The 22,031-nt window shown below is 38.2% G+C and overlaps 1 protein-coding gene across 9 annotated transcripts in view; it reads right to left on the minus strand.

The window, feature by feature from the left end:
- FRY (FRY microtubule binding protein) overlaps window positions 1-22,031 on the minus strand; it is a 253,474-nt gene that overhangs the window by 27,064 nt on the left and 204,379 nt on the right. For all 9 annotated transcript variants that reach the window (XM_075742053.1, XM_075742052.1, XM_075742047.1 and 6 more), the window contains 11 exons: window positions 21,134-21,228; window positions 18,816-19,417; window positions 17,028-17,125; window positions 16,766-16,936; window positions 11,173-11,313; window positions 10,242-10,421; window positions 9,003-9,164; window positions 8,138-8,212; window positions 6,935-7,105; window positions 887-1,087; window positions 182-343 (listed from right to left, as the gene is read on the minus strand). In XM_075742053.1, the coding sequence (XP_075598168.1) occupies window positions 182-343; window positions 887-1,087; window positions 6,935-7,105; window positions 8,138-8,212; window positions 9,003-9,164; window positions 10,242-10,421; window positions 11,173-11,313; window positions 16,766-16,936; window positions 17,028-17,125; window positions 18,816-19,417; window positions 21,134-21,228 (2,058 nt within the window). The remainder of the gene's footprint in view (window positions 1-181; window positions 344-886; window positions 1,088-6,934; window positions 7,106-8,137; window positions 8,213-9,002; window positions 9,165-10,241; window positions 10,422-11,172; window positions 11,314-16,765; window positions 16,937-17,027; window positions 17,126-18,815; window positions 19,418-21,133; window positions 21,229-22,031) is intronic.

Consider the following 22,031-nt stretch of genomic DNA (forward strand, 5'->3'; position numbering starts at 1 on the left):
GAAGGAAAGGGTATGAATGTGGAGGAGCTTGAATGTATTGTATTGTGCCATTACATCCAGGAAGTCAGAATGTACTTGCTTTCACAGATCAAACCCTTCATGAAAGTGTAAGTAAAACAAACTTGTGAAAGTGCTACGTAAAATACAATCCAGCTAGAAAAGAAAGTAAAAATGTATTCACCTTGGATCCTTCAGACACTTGGAGATTATTCATCTCGGGCAAAGACACATCAAAGCTGGATGCTCCTATATTAAAATGTTGAGGTTCTGCTGAGGTTGTGTCACATGATGTAGAAAGTGAGTCAATATGATTTGCATCCTCAGATGGGGAAAGAGTTATAATCTGTTTAAAAGACAACAAAAGCACAGAAGAACTGAGTATGCAGCTCCCCCAGCACACACTGCTTTTACGAACACGCAAAGCAGACATTGTCTTTAAAGGGCAGTGATGGTGGCTCACTTGGTTTGTACATGCAGACATATTATAGCCCTTTCAATGTTTCTATCATAAAAATTGTATGCAAACATCCCACAAGTGAACAATGAAAACCTGACGCAGTTTACCAATCTGTAGTCTTGTCCTATGTAAGTACCAGCTACATCAGAAAGATTTACTACTGGTCATTTGTGCAAAATTGTCACAGAGTAATTTGTGGGAAAAAAGGGCAAATAATCGTATCTGACACTTCCTGTATTTCAAACTCTGCATTAAAATTCCTGTTTACATTTGCAAATAAGGGAAAATCAAGCAGGGACAAAACACCGCTTTGAGTGCCACCCCCCAATTTCAGCTGATTAGATTGCACCTGGGCAGGAGGAAACTAAAAGCCCAGCTTATTTAAAAACACTATCCTATCTGTTCTCAAATTGCAAGTTTGCAGCTTACTAGGTCTGAGTTCTCCAGGATTTGGCTGGTGGTCAGGTCCTCCTCCTCTGATGACTCATCGGAGTCCTCACGGTTCATTTTGTTCAGGCTGGGCGTACTCCCCGAGAGCTGGCTCTCTTCCAGCAGCTGCATGTCACACTTGTCCAGGCTATCCAAGGACCGCCTGCGCACTCCCCAGTTGAAGTTGTCCATGCTCTCACCCTGAAATCAGATATAGGGTCGGCTTCCTTGATTTGAAACTCATCATATACAAACCACTAATCATTAGATCCAAGTTAGCTCAAGAAGTATTTTTATGTAAAAATATAATGTAAACTTGATATAAACATTATTTTGTTAAGCAATAATGTAACAGGAGCATTTAAAATTTTCCAGCGTTTCACCTGGAGATAAGAGCAGAAGCATGGAAATGACAATTATATGAAGATTCATTCTTTCCAGTATTAGATGTTTTTCATGCATTTGCTGATTTAAGAATTCATTTTTGTAAGTCCACATAAACACACACCTCACTACCAGTAGAGCAATGACAGGCAAAAGAAAAGCTAGGAAGCAATTTTAAAGGATTTTTCCATTATGTTTAAAAATATTAGGAGCACAGTTCATAGCAACGGTTCAATTGTAAAACATATGTTAAAGATTTTAGATTCTTTTCATTATATACATAACCATAATGATGAGTTAAGGTAGGTTTGAATGAACCCTTCATTTAGCCGGCAAAATATAATAGCTAAAGCAACACACCTTTTAAAACTTTTATTCTAGGCCCCTTTTTTTCCCATAACTTGAATTTATTTGAAGCTAAACTCTGAGAATAACCTGATTAGTACTGACTGAGATTTCACTTTTTAAACAGGACACAGTCAAATGGACCAAATGTTCTATATGGACTTTCAGTTCTGATCCCACACAGAGTTACATAAAGCTGAGTACATTAAGCAAATTGCATAACTATTTGTTAGGCTGGTGAACTGATACAAAGATCACTTGATTTTTTTTGTGTATAAAAATAACAATTAGTTTTCCACCTTTTTTCCATTTGTTTACTTCACGTATTTTCCAGTGGACTGTATCCTGTTTCCATAATTGCGCTAACTCTCTTGCTTCCATCTTCAAGTCGAGCCAGGTTCCTCTCCAACAAATGCAGGAGCATGTCCACAAGTGCTCCCGTCACGGACACGCAGAGGCCAAGGAGGCCTCACACAGTGATGGAGGCTCTACCCAGAAGTACCCAGTTTTGGGTACTTTATCTAGGTGAAAGCCCTCAATCTTACATGATGATGGGAAGGAAATTTACACAGAGAAGAAACATCTGTATTCAAAGTTCAGGGCTGATTGTTTAAAACAAGACTCTGCAAGACGCAACACTCTTAAACAAGCAAACCACCTACTGAAAATCCAAGTTGACAGTCATCTTTTAAATATGAAACCAATGAATTTCACAAAAATATAGTTCTGCCTAAAAATGCCCTTAACATTAGCAAATGCTTATGGAATGAGTATATCTGATTCTGGAAGGAGTGTATCCTGGGCTCATACAGATTAAAATTATGTGCAATCATAGAGAAAGAAGTCTCAATTCAGTAAGGTCCTTAAGCAGATTTATAATTTTAAACACTTGAGCAATCCCCATTCAGGACTACTCAGAGATTTACTGAATGGGGACCAACTGCATAAAGTGCAATTAATTAAACTGCAATCTTATCTCCTTAACAATCAACAAACTTGCACAAATGGATCCTATTTTCCATCATTGCCCTTTAATGCAATGAAGTTTGGAATATGATTGGAAAGAGGGAAAGTTCAGTTTCATAACACTAAGCTCACCATTTGTGAACAAATATGAGGAGAAAAAACAATTTTAGGAAAAAGACAATTCGGGAATGCAAAACCTGCAATCCACAAGAACATGTAGAACTAAGGAATGCACTATATTCAAGAGCACATGAATGTGAAAGTGTTATGAAGCCCGACACGTTGTTGGAAGAACCCCGTGTTTTCATCCTGGGACTAGGATCACGTATAGACAACAGCACACATCTAAGATTTAAGAAATTAGGTCTCTCTAAATCATAAAAATGACTGCGCAGTTCCCAACTACTTATTTTAACAAATTCTTTGGCAAACCACCCTCCCCCACAAAGGCTGGAAGACACATGCAGCAATGAGACATCCTCCACAAACACATCAGTTACTGAACTAACAAATGACAAAATAACATAAATAAGCAAGCAAGCTAAGATGACCGTCATCACATGCTGATCCTTTTGATGCCTAGTACAGTCAGAGTAAACTTTGCAGCCCATGGCCATGGGAATATTTCTTGTTGCAGTTTTATTCTGCAATGTCTTAAAGAAGGAAGCCATCAAAAAGAAGAGAATTGAAAAGGGACACTTCTAGGGCATGCAATTAGAAGGGGGGGTAGTGAATTAAAATTGAGAGAGAAGGGTAAGAGAGACGAAAAACACAGTATAACCCAAATACCCAGAGCATTTGGGATAGCGTAAGCTTGCCACAGGAGCACCCAGACTCGTATGGAATTTAAACAAGAGGTCAACACGTGTCTACAAAGATGGAGTTGTTGTTTTTACACTCTGTTAACCAATCTTTCTTTCACAGTTAACAAGAGTTAACTGTGAAAGAGAGGCTGTTCATTTTTATCTGCAGTGGAAGCAAAGCTATCTCCTATCTGAAAAGCCACCAGTAACAAATATCAGTTCAAAAGAAAACAGCCACATATTATCCATCAGTCTGGCCAGCAGTGAGCAGGTACTACGCAGGACTTCCCACAATCACCACCCTCCGGTAGAGAAGTGAACGTGCCCTTGCAGACACCTTAAACATTGGCACAACCCAGGAGAAAGGAGAGACACGGAAAGGGCAGTGAAAGGGAAGTAACCCTCTGTGGGGGAGCAGCGTAGCTCCTCTATAAAGCTGGTAGATATCATGCAAAACTTCTTTCACACAAGCCTTTACCTTACTGTATTGACAAAGTATGCAAAGTTAATGGAGTCGCACCAATATTGTAGGGTATAGGCAAAAGTCTCGTGGAACTGTACAATAAGGCACTATTTCCATGTGTTTGTATCTTTTATAGCACAGGCATTTTGCGACAAACCTTTTTTTGCGGGTTGTGTTTGCATAATAACTGATTTACAAACTATCAGAAACAAGTATGCAAAATACTGTTGTTGCTGATTTTTGTCCCATTTGTACAACTCATCACAATTCTTTATCATTTCAGTTCTCTCTATACATTGATAAACTGTCCCCAACTGGCAACCACTGATTTGCCTTTTCAGTTTTCTTCACAGAGTAAACGAGTCCAGAAAAGTTGGCAGGAGTATACAGCTGAACTAAATTAAGCTGTATGAATTAATTAATTTACTCAATTAAATTCAGGCTGGTAGGCAATGATGTAAACTTTCTGAAGAGGTCTCGGGTATCAGCTTTAGCAAGATGCTAACAGGAGCCAATACACCACAACTGAAAAGCTGGAAATGATACGTAATTTGCTCATGGAAACAAATGGCCCAAACTTTACTGTATTATAAATAAAGAAGTTCTTCTTTTGTTTCTACGTACTATTTATGCAGAAAGATACTAAAAGGAGAAATAGCTCAATTTGAAAAATGCTGATAGTAGAATTAAGATATTTTAAAATTTGCGAAGACTGTTGAACATGTCAAAAACAAACTTAAAATGAAGCAGAATTTTTGAAAAAGACCTCAGAAATTTCTAACACAAGACAAAAAATGAAGCACCTGTCAGAAGCGCAAGCACACGCACACCCACCCAGCCACGCACACACTGAAGAAGGGGAAGGCAACAACAAAACTATTATGTTATTCTATAATACAAGTTTGCAAGAAGGCATAACATATACTGGCACATCTGAGTTCAAGTAGCATTCTTACCTGAAGTTCCTGGGTAGCAGATATAACAGATAGAAAAACAAATAGAAAGAATCTATGTAAAATTACTGTATTAAAGACATCACAGACAAACATTTGCCTACAATTATAACTAATATTATCACAGAAACTTCAACTCTTCAGCCTTTTAAGTTTGAAAATAATCATTAATTGCTTTCACATCTTTATAAAATTTCAAACAAGTACATCTTATGGTCCAAGCATCATTGGCCTGTTTAAATCATAAGGGTTTTTTGAAAGCTTTTTGGAAAGACTATTTGTGCTCTTGCTAGCTTATGTTTTCTAACACTGTTTTATTCATGTTTATGAATATATCAAATTCAGACCTGATGTAAATGATATAGTTTCAACTCAGTCATTAGAGATGTAGTTTCCTATACCAGGTTTGAATTTGGCTGAAGTATCTATTTATTTAAAACAGTAGTAAGTCAGTCTGGACTAAACGTTGGAATGCAAAGTTTCAGATCCATGGCAATTTAATTTTACTCTATTAAGTAAAAGACTACATTTTTAATTTTACTTCATATAAAACTAGAGAAGCCTAGTATCTGTGCCATGACTGACTTAAGACAATTAGTATATCAATTAATTTAGGCTTTAGCCTTGAAGTTAGCTACATTTATAAAACAAATCTTTTCAGGGTAACAGTCTATGAAGGTAAACTCATTTTGATAGGAGTTGTTCTTTACAATTATATATAATCTGTATATGGTTTTAACTGGTGAAGAGAAAGAAGAAATTACTGAATTTCACTGGACTAAAAATTATGATGTGATATTAACTCAAAATTGCAACCCCGAGTCCTTGTAATGTCTTGAAAGCATTTAAGACACAGAAATGATTGCAGCCGGTGTACTTTTTGACAAACAACCTGGCATTGCTGTTTTATCATTTATCATTGTTTGGAACATTAAAGCTGCTCCATAATATTTGGCTAATGTATTTTCAACCATTGATGCCAACTGCTTTTTTTTCTTTTCTTTTTTTAGCAAAGTAATGGGCAGATGTGAGCCAAAATTACTATATTTTGATACAGAGATTCCTGACTTGGAAAATAAGGACTCGGACATCTCTTTCAATGCCTTCATCCTTTCTCTTCATTGAAAAAATAAAATAAAATTCAGAGTTCACACTTGAGGGGTCTGTTTACTTTAAAATTATTTTACTCCTGTAATTCAGCTAGGGAGAAAACTGATTATTTCTTCCTGTACACACGTTCTTCTCAGGGATAAGAGCAATGTCTGAGAGAATTAATGTTAAAATAGAGTCCAGATTATGACAAGACAATTTATTAAACTGTTAGGTTTGCTGAACATCTGCACCTTTGGTGCTTCAAAAGAGCTAACAACTTCTGAACTTTCAAATAGCAATAAAACTGTTAGACTTGTTTGGCAATTGATACTAAATTTTGGCCTTTCCCACTCAAATAGAAAGAACTAACCCAAGGTTGATATAAGCAAGGTTAAAGGGTGTAGCCCCCAAAATTCAGCAGTTTGTCAACTTTTTCCCTTCAGCAGTTTCAGCTCAAGGTGAGCTGACAGGCTTCACCTGTCAAGGCTTGATCTGGGGCCTCGGGGTTCTGTTTAGCTCCTGCATGAAACGATGAAATCACAGACACCGAAGCAGAGTGGAAGGTACATCTTTCTAAGCGTTAGTGATTTCATCAGCACTTGCAGGAGTAACAACAGCCTGAAGGCCTGAATTCATGTTTTGGAGGGTTACTCTTGAACCAACAGATTTGGAACAATTTCATTTTATGGGGTTTTAATCAGCAAATATATTTTTGTCAACAATTTAGACCTTTAAAAATTGTATTTAAAATAAATTCACTTAAAAGTAAATTCACTGAAAAGGTACTAGAACAGAGGCTTTATCTTCCAGTAGCAGTTTTGCAGTGTTTCCTAAAGTAGATTCAGAAAGGAAGGGTGTGGTAGCCTCTTACTGTTATGCTACTGAAATAAACACTAAGTGAACATTATAAATAATCTGATCTCAAAGGTAAGTTTATAGTTATACAGTTAAAGTTTTATGTTACAAGAAGAGTACAGTGTTTAGTAGAAAGAATATCAAACGGTTTTAATATAAAAGCTGTTTCAGAGAAAATATACTGTACCTCCCCATCTTCCAGCTCAACATCTAGGAAATCAAAGTCCCTAAAGACTCTGAATTGCTGTTCACTGTTTGAATCATCCATGTTCTCCTGCTCCCTTGTTCCGTCTTCTGAAGACACCAAGCTCGTCTGGTGCTCAATCAGATCCAAATCACCACAGGAAGAAAAAATTACCTACAATTCAAAGGATTTCTCTTGTAACAAACTGTTCCCTCTGGTTGTTTCTTCCTAAAAGCTGTAATTGGTTATTCGGAAGACTGTATTTCCAGTACACACCTAATTCCTTCACTGAGTATTTTTAGAACACTCTTTATTATTTATGTTGGACAGGTGCCTTCAGATTAAACTTGTACAAAGAAACAACTTCATACTGCAGGAACACGTCCAAGAATGTTACAGCTACCTCCTAATGGCTACAGATTGATGTTGCCTGGATGTTTGTATACATTTATAGGAACAAAATTCAGAGAACTTAGCAAAGAAAATACTGTCAAGGGGATGAGATAGTAAGTTCATCAAAAAAATTATGTTCAAAAATACGTCAAGATTAGAAAACACAAGCTATAATTTTTCCTTTCCTACTAAAAATAAATATATCTGCAATTTATTTGCAAAAATGCAACAGTCGCTGTCTTGCAGAAATGAAGGTCCTTTTTATCGTAACACAAGTGACATACAACACATCCAAAAACATTCAGAAATTTTCCTTTCTCTGTAGAAAATATTTAATAACTATTTTAAGAGCTTCCTACCCTGGATGATCTATTGCCCATTTCCTGGCACCAGATAATATTAATTTTTAAAGAGTAACATTAGAACTACTATCTAATGGAAAAATCAGACACACATCTCTCCCAGTTTTATTTCTGTAATTTAATTTTTACTTTATAAAAACTCTACACTGGTAATACCAGAGGTCATTACTATCTACCCACTGAGATGACATATGTAAAACCTATAGCATCACAGATCTCTCACAGCAAAACCATATGTAGCTCTGTAAGTAAATCATCTTTAAGTGAGAAGGCCATTCACTCTATTCATTCAGTCTATATGCTGAGAAATGCATCATGGGCCAGTACAAATGAGAATGACAGTAATGTGACATGAAACTATGCAAATAAGGTTAGCAACTCTGGGAAACAAAGTTCTTCACTTTTAAAGTTTAGGGCACAATGAAACAAAGGTCAATACAAGGCTACTTACTGAAGGGTTTTTACTCAGCCCAACTTCCTGACCACATAGGGAAAGGACATGCACCAGCTTTTCCTTTGTCCTTTTCTAGAAAATAAGATGTTTCTCAAGTGAGCGTATTTTAACCACTCATTCTCCCAGTGGCTAGAAACATACATTAAGAATTTTTAATTAGGAGGAACCAACCAAAGAATTAGTCATTAAGTGCTCAAAGGGTTGCTTTCAGAGCAACTATGCATACAAGGAAACATAAAAATAACTGTTAATGATTTTGGTGTTTATTATTTATAAATTAGCCTATTCTATTTAGCATAATAAGGAAACATTGGATCGTGTGATTTGCTTCAACAGGACAGTTCAGAAGCTTAAAATTAAGCACATGCATAAGAAGCAAGAAATACATGTATTCTGCATGGTTTTATTTTAACTAGCAGATAACCAACATCAATAAGGTAATCAAACATCCCTTTTAGAAAAATTGTTCCAAGGAATGCTTTTTACCTGATTTCCCAAGAAAACAATACTTAGAAAGTTACACATGCTGTGTATGTGCTCCCCTTGCTACTATCTGAACTCACCTGTTATTCTTAGCTAAATCTGACCTAGACTTAAAAGGTCTTAAAGAGATGAATTTCCTGCAGGTTGAAAGAAAAACACTGGCAGGACAGAAGACAGACATAACTCGGTTGATTTCTGAGTCAATGACAGACATTCAGCACACAGAGTCAGATGTCCTGCTGCCACTGCCCAGCCGGCCAGGACCACTGCATACGCAGGGCACAGAGGGCATAGGCATTTCAGAATCCAAATGTGTGCTAGTTCAGCTGCTCCAAGTGCAACGTGTTAATGAATAGTGGGCAACTTAAAAGGAGTTTACCTGAGAGTACTGGGGTCTCTTCCAGCTCACAGGAACAAGGACATTGGAATTAGATCCTGATGACGTTGAAGAAGTGCTTCGAGTGACAGCCATTGCCCTGGGTTTACCATCGCGTCCAGAAGAACTCTGCAGCTCATCATACCGTCTCCCAATAATTGGAGTCTTAAATAGAGAGTAATTAATTCACTAGTACTGTGCTCCAGGATGAACTTATAATGGGCAATATTGCTTCAGTTGCAGGAAAGGATTACTCTGAAGATCATATACAGGGGTAAAACAAGGAGTGCACCAAATTTCATGTCACTTGATATGTATGTTATTTTCCACCGTGAATGTCTGAGTAACAATTGCCATACTTAGTAGCTAGTGCTTATGTTTGTGAATAGCTAATACTCAATGCAACTGTCAAACTAGTTTCTAACATAAGAACCAGCAAAAAATCAAGAAAGCTTATGGAATTTATTTCAAATCCACATTTATTGCACATGCTTTTTAATGTTTTTTCCTAAGAGTGCTGAACACTCTGGCCCTGTTCCAACAAACATGAAAATGCTTTCTTGGATTGACGATAGGATGCTCAGTATTTTCTAGAACTATACCTACATGAAACAGCAAGAAGAAACTCTTTATACAAATAGTACAAGGTCCCTATTTATATTCATATTTCCTTTTAACCTCAAAGTCTCACTATTATCTATACGAAAGTCTATAATGCTACATGTTTATAATGATAAATAAAGTCAGTTGCCTGTTACAGTCAATAGGACCATTCAGTTCTATAAAGATAAAAGGTGTACAGAGTTTGCAGGATAAAGACTGCTGTAAAAGAGTTCAGTCATAAGTCAGGCAGTGCTCCCTTAAAGGGCATACTTCTGTGTTTAACAGTTACAGAGAACATTGGCATCCAAGTATAAAATGCTTGGAAGGGGATTTTATACATATAGTATACTTATATATTACAGTTGGCATAATTGCAACACAGCTATTCTACCAGATAAATTTAAATAAAACTAATAATTCCTTCACAAAAAAAATTAATCTAGTAAAAATCCAGAAAGAGCCCACCAGCATGGGTTACTAAATATGTCACTGCAAACTGAAAAAAATTTAAGAGACTTTCAGTTTGGTAGCTTTCCTTTCTTTCCTAATTTTTCAGCTTTCTTAAGGAGCTGCAACACATGTTTTAGGATTATCAAATAACAGAATGAATGTGTTAAGTAGTAGAATTACAAATAGTACCTCTGAAATATCAAAATGAAACTCTAAAGTCTTCCCTGGGAGCTCCTTGGAGGCACTGTTCCATACTCGATGTATTTCCATTTTTGAAAGATCGCTGTGTTGATAGGATGGTAAAACTAAACTGGCAGAACGAGAAACTACCAACTTCAGGATGTTCAAGGCTTCTCTCCAGTGAATGCTCTAGAAATAGGTATATTTAATCAGCAAATGGAAAGAAAGATTCACACACATTCAAAATTATTTACATTTTACAGTCATATTTTTTGCCACATAATAAAAATGTGGAATTGGAGTATTACCGTTCTTTGTCTCTCTTGGCCAGTGACAAGGTACATACTTGCAGAATAATTTCAATAGCAGAGACCAAGATTTGCCTAAGGTGTCATTGTTAGGGAACTGGCCTTCAACATGGGACACCTGAGTGCAAGGGCAACTTGGCAAAGGATTTAAATTCTCCTACCTGAATGCCTTAATCGGTACAAATAAATATAAGGGCCACTGCAGAATCACCATTTAACAGAAAAGTGGACTTGACATAGGCTCTTTACAGCTGTGAATTCCTAGTAGAAATACCTATTTTCCACTTGCCAAGAATTAGGTGCAGAAGTCTCTGAAGGAAAGTGCTTATGCCATATCTCCCTCATGCTACTAATTAAAAAGATTGGTCAGTCAAGCTCTGCCTGGTATTAAGCTTGCTCCCCATGTAGTATACCTGCAGCCTAAGCCTTCCCACACAGTGACTGTACAGCTGGACATCTTATCTGGGGACGCACAGTCTATGAGGTACCAGGATGTTTATAAACTAGAGACCACACTGGACAGTCACAGTCCTCCCTGCTAATCTAGCCTTAAATTCTTATAAAGAAAATCAACTTATGAGAGTAAATACTGCTAAGTTCCTATGTTAATATAAAGAAGATATGGTATTTACCTGTACATATTTTTCAATAGTTTTTAGCACTTCCATGTTAAACTGTTTCACAGGAATAGCTGACAGGTCCATATAACTAAGAAGACTGTAGATCATCTGTAAGAGGGACTGTTGCATACTAGGAAGGCCCTTTTCTAGTAGCTGTTAAAAAAAAGAAGTGAAAATAACTAAATTTTGAGACATTTCTTCTTAAGGAAAAAGCTATTAGTTTCATGAATACCATTTGTACTGTTAATCTCTCTTCACTCACTGATTTTGCAATGCCATTTTACAATCATTTTACAAGTGATGATGATATGAGTACAAAATAGAAGAGAGCTTTAAGTTGAGAACCAAACATTAGCCTGTTTTGATAATGAAACATACATTTTATATATGCCTGCCCTAACTTATCCAGAAAACACATTCAGCAGTTGAGTAAACTGGCAGGTAAAATTTACCCTGTAATTGGGGAAGCACATCCAATAAAAACAGGGGAGTATCTTTTTATTTCTACCTTTGCTGAAAGCCAGTAAGAAAAAAGAAAACATGATGAAGAAACAAAACTACAACTATTCAGACATCAATATATATTTATCCAAATATACTTCACTGCCAGTGCTCACTGGCTGTAACTGCCAAGGAAACATTTTCTGTTAAGGAGGAGATGGAGTCCCTGGGCTCTCTTACTGTAGAGGCTAACACAAAGAAAGGTTTGATCTAAATCCCGGAATTTTGGAACACCTCAGTGTAGATCCCGGAATACGACAATGAACCTTGGAAATGCAACTGTGCTCATATATATACATGACAGTAATTCAGGAGGTGTACAGACAGACATGCTATATTTGCACATGTGTGTGAAATATCTCAGCTGAAAATTTCCTGGAAGGTAGCACGTTCTTTCTTTGGTGACAGGTACTGTCCCACCCCACAAATTTCACAGACAATCAAATATTATTGCTGGAGGTTACCAGAGGCTCAAGAGTAGACTCTATCCTTCCATTCAGGCCAACAAAAAAGTTCTTCTAACACTGCTTACTAGAGATATTAGGATCTAGAAAACACTTACTTATAAAAACTCTATGCTGCTTCATGTCTTCTTCCATCAGAGAAAAATTTCAATTGTTATCCAAGTGGAGTCCAGTAATTTATTAGATGCCCTTGCTGGTCTGAATGACAAGACTCCTGTGTTTTATTGAATGAGAATGTTTCATGCCAGCCAAAATGGAACTATCAGGTAGAACACACACCTATCTCATAGAATCATAGAATCTTTTTGGTTGGAAAACACCTTTAATAAAGTCTGACCATTAATGTAGCACTGCCAAGTCCACAACCAAACCATGTCCCTAAGCACCACATCTACACATCCTTTAAACACCTCCAGGGATGGTGACTCAACCACTTCCCTAGGCAGCCTGTTCCAATGATTGACAACCCTTTGGTGAAGAAATTTCTCCTAATATCCAACCTAAACCTTCCCTGGCACAACTTGAGGCCATTTCCTCTTGTCCTATTGCTTGTTACGTGGGAGAAGAGACCAACACCCACCCAGCTACAGCCTCCTGTCAGGTAGATGTAGAGAGTGATAAGGTCTCCCCTCAGCCTCCTCTTCTTCAGGCTAAACAACCCCGTTCCCTCAGCTGCTCCTCATAAGACTTGTGCTCTAGACTCTTCATCCCACTAAATATCTTCTGATTTCTTTCATCAGTAAAAGTAAGTAGCAATTACTGATTCAGAAAACAAAGTAGGTAAATTCCATTAACAGCACAATAGATGGAACTCACTGTGCTTTATTTATTCCTCTACAAAATGAAAGCAAGAATTTTTAAATTAAAAGTACTGCATGGTAACCCGCTTCAGCCCATGGATACTTTTACTGAGAGATAAAATGTGCTTAGCAATTCTTCTTCAAAACAGAGTTATAGACTTTCTTGCCTTCCATTAGGATCTTGCAATGGAAGGTTTGATTCCTTCCTTGTAAATAGTTTATACGATCCAGCACATCAGCCGTTATACCATTTCAGTGTCCGAATAAAGGATTAGAAGAAACTATCTGGGTGAGAGAGAGAAAGAAATTTTTTTGTTCTCTCAGAGAGGCTACTGCATCAGATAATCACTTTTGTGACAGGAAAAGGAAATCTTGGGAAATAATGGGAATTTTGTCTCTATTGCTGGTTGGAAAGCTTTTCTAGGAACTTTACATCTGAAAGCTTCTAATTTCCATTCCAGTTTATACAAATATGGTGTTAACAGAATCCTTTGACTTAAACAACTCTTGCCCCTTAAACTCTAAACATTTGTGGACTGTACCAGTTTTCACTCATTCAGATGAGTATATGTGGTGGTTGATAGTCCAAGTGTGTACTTAAATACATCATGAATTTGTAACAAGAAAGACTATTTCAGTTTAAAAAAAGAACAGCAACTTTAAAATGCATTTAGTACAGTAAGAATTCTTTTGCTGACAGAAGTAACAAAAATAGCAGCAAGATGGAGTTGTGGTAACACATCATTTAGATCAGGGAGTTCCAGGACAAAAAACTTTCCACTGTATTTGTAAAAAGAAGTCATAACTGTTCTCAGACTTTTTTTTTTTTTTTTGGCTCTGGACCATATGAACTGTTTTGAAGAATTGTGGATTCCTCTCTTGTTAGTGTGTGGTAACTATCGGGTTTTATCTGGGTTTAGGGATCCACACTCTGTTAGCAACATTTGCCCCTTTCCTGAAGCAGCAGCTAACCCAGAACTAGGTGGAGAGCAGAGCCTGCCCCTCCAATGACTGCCTGGGCTGGCTGCTGCTGGTTGATGTGGCTTCTGGGGTGCTACCGTAGGAGACAGTTCCCTTTGACCCTCCAAATCTGGCAGCAGGTGAGAAGAGATACTCAGGTCTTAGACTAGGTTAGTCAAACTGTGTCCACTGAGGAAATAAAGAAGGCATTTCACAAGTCATGTCTGATAGACAAACAATTAGCGGGATAATGTCTGATCTAGGACATGCTTCCCCTTGCAACACAGATGTTTTAATCTCTAGTGATTCCTTGGTTTTGAACGGGTTATGAAAGCTCACGCTTCTATCACAAGCAATCCTCTGTCTAACAGGGAGGAGGATAAAACATCTACCATGAGCACATTACTATGCACTACCTGTTTTCTTGTCCCTTCTTCTGTATTAATAGCATTAGCTATTTAAGTCCAAGCATAAGCCTGGACTTAGTGAATCACTAGTTTAACATGTGACTCATGTCAATTCAGATATGCTCCTAGAATGACTGTGGTACAAGGCTGATTTTAAAAATTTAATATGCAAAAATCTAACATAAAATCGAAGTAAGCTTTCAGTAATGTGTCTGTATGCTGAATTTGGTAGTGGAGGTTCAAAGTTCTACTGCACTATTAAATAGTGATTTTTCCTCATCTGTAGATTGAGATCCCCAAGTATTTTTCTAGAAGAAATGATCATTTTTCATGGATGGAGCTGCAATATGCAAAACTGAGTAAGGAGCACAGCTTGTCACTGTAAGGTCTGGATAAGAACACAGTTGAAATGTCTTATTATGCCAGGTTCATACTCCTAGCTGACAAGCAATTACCTGCCATCAAATAGGTTAAATGCAAATTTTTTGTCTGAATGGCAATAACTGAAGCTTTTACCTTCAGCTGAGAGCATTTGTTCTGACAGTCTTAATAACTTGTGGTAGAAAGTCCCCTTCTGAAGTATACCTGTGTGTTTGGTGGGGTCACTGTTGCAACACAGATTTCCTTTCTTATTTTTAAGCACTGGGTGACTCACAATTTCCCTCAGGCCCAAGCACTGGGGACTGAGCCAGGACTGTTAAAGCCTCCCAATGGCTATAACATTCAACTTCAGATTGCCCAGTGACTTTACATAACCTGTTTGGCTTTACATATTCACAGTGTATCCCACAGTCAGTTTATAGGAGACAGGAGCACATTGTCTATCCTGATCTGGGGATTAACTAAGAAGAAAAGGGGAAACATATTCTGAATGCTGGAAAAATCTTTTTCATGGCCACAGCAAGCCAAACAAGATGATTTCTTGTCTCTTGCTCCTCCCCCAGATTGGCTGCCACCCTATGCCCATACAAATATTCTCTAGACATGACTCAACAGAACTGCAGTCAATGTAAATACAGAGAAAGGAAGTTGTGCTTACTAATCTGTCATCCTGCAATGATGGTGCTATGTGAGGAATGTGCCTTAATTATGGTCAAAAACTTGCCTGACTTGCTGTTAATACACTAGTGTGGTGCCAATCTACAGCAAGCGGAAAAATGTAAAGAAAGAGTCTCCATACGCGCATCTACGCCTGTTTTGAGGGCAGTGAGATCATGTGCAATGGCCCTTGTGGAGGTGCTGCAGCACTAGTAACTACATAGAGAACTGAAGGGAAAACAGAGGGAAAACACTTTCCTAAGGCTGGGAAAGCAAAGAAGAAAGAGTTTAAATCTCAACTTTCACAGCATTTGCTATTAGGAGTACAAGTTTCTGCTATGAAGGAGACACTTGACTCTGAAGGATTGAGAGTCGTGTTTGAAGAGCTGATCGTTCTTCAGAGTCTTTGAGTTTGAAAACAGACTGAAAAACCTCAAGGTCCTGTTTTAGTCTCCTACAGGAGAGTCAAGGCTTTCACCATCAGTTAAGATCTGATATGATTGTTAACTTAGAGCCGCCATGTGCAAGGTGAGGGATTGCAGCTTGAGGTAGCAGGGCCAAGTTTGCTCTGAAGTCTGAGTGAGTGTGGGAGCACAGCCTGGCCTCTCAGGCTCTTGAAAACCTGCGGATAGTCAGTATCAGAGACACCTGCGGCATTTTTGTAGATCCTTTGGCAGAGGGGAAAATGAATCTGCTCCAAACCCCAAAGCTGCTGTAAAGAAGCTAGTGAATTTTTGTCATGAATACAGACCTTCCTTCTCCCTGAATGAGAGGGGAGACTGAAGGCATCTCACTACAGCATGGAGTGAAGGGATAAATCTGACAACTCTACAACAAAACGGTGTCCTGATACTGATCTGACACAGAAGGCAGAAGATCAAGTGGTCTAGGCTAAAGAGAAGAACTGAGCCTTGGATCCCCAGTAACAACACTGCATCAACTCTATATTCCACACATGAGAAATGTTAGGAGTAAGCAATGAGTGCAAAGGAAAACCTGGGCAGCAAGATGATCCCATTCAGTGTTAGAGAAATGCATACAGATTTATATCAAGAATCAGATCCTTATACAGCAGATGGTATCTTATTTATGCTGCTAAACCCCTTCTGGAGTTAGTCCTTCTCTTAGTTTCCTCAGTGCGACCTAAGTAAATCTTGTCCAGTTTCGCTCTCTTTCACAGTCGAAAAGCTGACCGGCTGATGAGTGAATCTGCTTTAAGATGTACCAGCCCTGCAGACCTTTGCTGGCTTTTGTTTTAGTGTTCAGTATTGATTTCTCATAATAATTCCCTTTTTTTTCTGCTAATGTGTGCTTTTTAGTCTTACTTGTAAATAGCAGCTACAGAGAGACCCCAGTAATCTGCAGGCAGACTTCAGCTCTTTGGGTTGTTAGGCATCAGAGGAGTTAAAACAGTAAAACATTTTTGAAAACTTACCTCAGCCAAATACGTCACCATACTCAAAGTAATATCAGCAAATGCTTCATGAAGGTAACGGCAAACCACATTTACCCAGGTAGCACAGTCCCTTGTATAGCTGTGTGTTTTATAAAGGGTCATGACATGTGCAAGATTTGATAGCTTGGGGTTCTTCTCCTCCAAACAAACCTAATTAAATATAAATGTCAAAACACATTAAGAACAAGGCAACTGCATTTACAGGTTTGAGGATGAACAAAACAGTAAATAACTTTGATACCTGAGCAATCCTTTCGGCTATATCTTTACAAAACTGGTTTGGGCTGTCAAAATGCTGAATTAAATGGGGCAGGAGACACAAAACATTCAGTGGAAATCCTAGAACAGGAAAATACAGAGCAAAATGTGTATTTTGGACAGCAAGAGCCACAGTGATCTTCAAGTTGGTGTTTCATGGGAAGTCACGGTTTCAATATCACATTAGCCGTAAACTCACAGAGACTCTGTCAAGTTGTTCACGCGCCTGGCCACACCATGTTTGTCTTAAAGGGACCTTAATTTGAAAATCCAGTACATAATTTAGGCAACAGTGCTGTTATAAAGTTATATTTCTGCAAACACTACTGCACAAACAGGTATTTACAGGATAAAATATCTTAGAAAAGTATGTATTTTATTCCTGTTAGAGAGTTCCTGTTAGACATTCTTAACTGGTGGCATTTTCATCACTGCTACTAAAACACAAAAAGAAATTCAGTGAGTACTGATAAACAACGAACTGTTTTGGTCAGGCTGCCAGGCACAGCTTCCACTGTTTTGAACTGTTCAAATTAATAATAATAATGAAACAAAATTCTGACTGGTCAGATGAGACCACTCAAATGGGTGTTTTTGAAGCTAGGAGATGGCTCCAGTGCCATGTGCCAGCCACTGTCCTTAGCGTAAGGGCTCTGTCTGGAGCTGGGATTCAGCTCTTCTGCACCAACTCATAGCTCCTAGTTGATGAGCTATAGGTGTTGTCTGTAGTGGAGAGCTGTCACAAAAGCTGCTCCAGTTCAGGTGGGAGCTCAGAGCTCAGAAGTCAAGAAATTGTGTCTGGACACAAACCAGTTTTTGAAAAGAAAGAATCTAATCTATGAAAATATCTTTCTAAACATTAATTCCCTCTTGTTCTGTGCAATTAAACAAGCTGCCTAAGTTAGGAGCGTAATTTCCCTTGGCTTCCTCTATACCCAGGGAAAAGAAAAAGATACCTCCAGGTGGTACCATCACAGCCCATGTGTGAATTGCTCAACCAAAGTCTGGAACACAGGCACCACAGAGGCTTAGAGATGGGCTGGCTGTTCATGGCATTCACCCCTTACTCTGTGTCTATGCTTGTTATGGCTTAGTTGTGAAGCCTGCACAACTGTCTTAATATCTGTGTTTCTGACTGAGACAGAGGAGTAAATATCTGGAACGATAGAGAAACTCTCTTCAAGAAATAAAATGAAGAAGTGTTCACAACCTCAACTAAATAATTGGGAATTTCAAAATGTTACCTTATTTCCTTATAACCCAGGCACTTCTCCTCACTACCTAATGTGCTAGTATAGTTTATCTAAAAAGTGTACAAGAGTTTTCAATATTTATATTTCTAGGAAAAATCCCATGGAGCACTAATTTAAAATCAAATAATTTGCAATATTCTGAAAATAATTAAATGGAAAACCTGGCCAAAATAGGTTCTAGAAAATTTGACAGTATCTCCTTACATATGTTTATTTTGTCAGCACTTGGAAACTTTATATGCTGCTAAGCACTAGAAATGAAATGTTAAATAACACATGATCGCTCTCCTCCAAAGCCTTATTGTGCAAGAGATTAACTTTTCAGAAACATGTTATATTGCTATGAAATTTCCAAAAAGCCCACTCAACTCAAAGCAAAGTTACATTATTAGAAGAGAATTCTATAGTAGAAGAGAAAGAAAAAATGCCGCGTTTGGTTTTGTGCAGATAGCCTTATGAGGTCTGTCATCAAATGTCAAGGCAACAGAAATTGAAAGAGGAAAGTATACTGGTTTTACCTATAGCTTGAGAGGAATCCACCATGGATATTCGAGACACTGGTGTCAACAAACTAAAGAGCTGTAGTGTGAGATCGGTGGTAGTAAGGGAGGTGAATCCTTTCAGGAGTAGCTGCTGAAGCCCTGAGAAGTCTGCCCACTTCAGCTGCCCTTGCAACTTCTCTAACTTCTCCCGGTTTTCGGCTTTATCTAGTGGCAAATGAGCCAGAAGTTTATTCAGTAACCGCAATGCCATTAGATACTCAAACTCAAAATCTGATTCCATCAAAGCCACAGCAACCCAGAAGATGGTGGCCAGTAGGTTGGTTGGATTGTTAATATGGGATGGGTCAGTGAGACTGTCCTTTAGAGAAGATGAACTTCTGGTTTTAGAGGACAGGCCTTGTTGGGTGCACGCCTGAATTCTGTCAAGGGTGGCACTGCGTGGTGGGTCCGAGGACTTGTCCACATCTCCAAATTTTTTGGGTACAGAGAAGCTCCTCTGGTGCCTGCTTCGTTCAGCAGTGGCTGTGTTACCGCTTGCAGGATTCACATTCAGCTGTCCTGTGCTCTTCCGGTTTGCAGTCAGTTTGGTGCTTGATGTTAAATCTGGCGAAGATGAACTGAAGCCAAAATACACAACATACATCGCAATGTGTGAATGCACAGCTTAAAACTTGTATATATATTGGATGCAAGTTAAGTATTTATTAAACTGTAAATAAATATTTAAATAGGAAAAGTAAAACACCACACTGTGTATTGCTGCTTTTTTTATTCCAGAAGTGCCCACAGACATGACTGAAGTGAGGTTCATGTGGCACTGCACCAAACCAGAGCAGGATGGCCTACAGTCCAGATCAGTAGGAATGACATGGTGATAGGAGATACAGAGCTGTGAAGTGACTTGTGGAAATGCCCATATAATGGGGAAGTGGTAGAATTGAAAACAATTTTGGTCTTTAAAATGCCCTCATCAGTGGAGCAAACCACTCAAGTGGAACTTGGCACATCTGGCAAGCAAAATGCACAATGGCTTACTGGCTAATGTGAGAACTGTGGGCAGAAATCCCAGTACATCTTAAGCAGAACCACAAATATGCCACAGTATCCTCAAGAAACCTGTCATGTCTCTGCCTAGGTTCTTGTTAGTACAGGTCCTTCAGAGATCTTGTTGTCATTGCCTGTATGCTAAGATCTCAAGATGGTTTACAGAATGCGGAGGTGTTTTAATTTCAGTGACTGATGCCTCCTCATGGACTATCATGTGATGATACAGACAATCTCTATCAATCTGTACAGGTGAACATGCTGTGTTGATACTTGCAAGGGAAGTTTGTTCTGGACACAGCTAGTTCCTGACTCTTTGGTCCCATTCCTACCTCATATACTATAAGTCCCTACTGTCTATAATATTTGAAGAGGATCTTATGGAATGAGTAGTGTCACGGTAAAGAATATTGCATCCCACTGTTTTCTGGAGTGTTTCGTATTTTCTGCTCCATCTTGCTCTTTCCTGAAATGTGCACTAAAGAAAGATAAATAGCTCTTAGTTGAGAAAGTAAAAGCTGTCTTTCCCCAGCTCTACTCCGTCACACGACAGCACTGCTGTTCTGCTGTTGCAGTATAATACAGAGCACCCTGCCTACTAGCTTCAGAAATGATAGCCCTTGTATTTTTGTTCTGCATGTAAAGCATGGCAATTTATGGACATTTTTCAAACATGTTCCCTATTCTGTTGTTGCTATTAGGAGTCAGATATACATTAATGTCCCTCAGTACTGTCAACAGCTGTGTTACTGAAGGAGCCTGCAATTTTCCTCCATGTACAATGGTCTACTTAAAGGCCAAGGGTTTCACAAAGATGGTCTACACATCTGGAAAAATCCATGGGTTATGTACACATGGGGCAAAATTCTCCACAGTTTTACTGAGGAGAACAAACCATGATCATTTACTTGTTGGGGAATACTTCATCTGAGAATGACAGGTTGTATAAAACCAATATTCCAAAAAACATGTTTCTTCCTAGATATGTTTTCAAGTATATGGTACAAAGGTGAAAAAAATACAATATTTTTAAAGGATGTTAAAGTAAGCTATAGCCAAGTGGCGGCAAGGCAGAATTTGCAATGCATTGTAAATTACCATTAGTTCTATCAACATTATTTTAACTATTGCAAAATTCGGCTGAGATGTTGTCTTAGTCCAGTTCTCTGAAGGTTACAAATGAGCTCAGTCTTAACAACATAATTTTATGCTGTCAGACTGCAGAACTGCACACTTAATATCACGAGACACTGAAAAAAAGGAGATATAGTTGGAGAAGAGGCTCTTACCGTGATAACACTGTCAAAAGATCACTGTTCTTCAAACAGTCAGACAGATTATCCACAGCAGCTTCCAAAGTAAGTAGCGCCTCCATCACATACCCCTATCAATGCACGAGGTTAACCATTTCAACGAAGACATTCAAAATAGTGAACATTTAAAAATTTTCAGTTCATAAAATTTCTCCTGAAAAACGAACAACATTCACACAAATGCCACTGCCCTGAACATTATAGTCACTACAAATTTGCTTTATTTTCTGCCTCTGAATGATCTATGAAGGCATGCAAGAAGGGCACATATCTCATCAGGGGATTGGTAACGGCACACAGAACCTCTGACTTTCAGGTCACTGATTTAAATTCTGCACAGGCAGTTGTGACAGAATATTACTGTCATCTTGTGGCAGTTTCATTACCTAAGTAAAATACGGAGGTAATGTCAGTCTATTTCTTCTTAAGAGCTAGCAGTTCTCTTTATTAAGTCTTGAATCTCACAATAAACAGGCTCTGATTGTAAAATTTCAGGAGAGAACAGTCTGTTTAGCTAAAGCAAGTGAACATTATAGTTCACTAAGAGAGGACTGGATCAAATTATGTGAGTGTAAGTTTTGTATTGTTAATTTATTCCATTAAGATATTACTTCTGAGAAATGAGGGGGTGCCTACTCCACGTTGTCAGATTACATCAGCAGATAGGATGATGGATTCCTTAAGCAGAAATTCATGACGTGAAAAGGGAAAAAATGGTCATCGTGAAGATTTCATTTTGAGTGACATTTACTAGATCTTTTCCAGTTGTTCTCTTTAGAGCTATATAAGATTGTAACAGCCTGATGAAGGCTTTGATAAGGTACATATGGATTCAATAAACTTGGAGGTAACCTTTTCTAAGGCCACATTCTAC

Source organism: Balearica regulorum, chromosome 1 (genome assembly GCF_011004875.1).
Source record: "Balearica regulorum gibbericeps isolate bBalReg1 chromosome 1, bBalReg1.pri, whole genome shotgun sequence".
NCBI lineage: Eukaryota > Metazoa > Chordata > Aves > Gruiformes > Gruidae > Balearica > Balearica regulorum.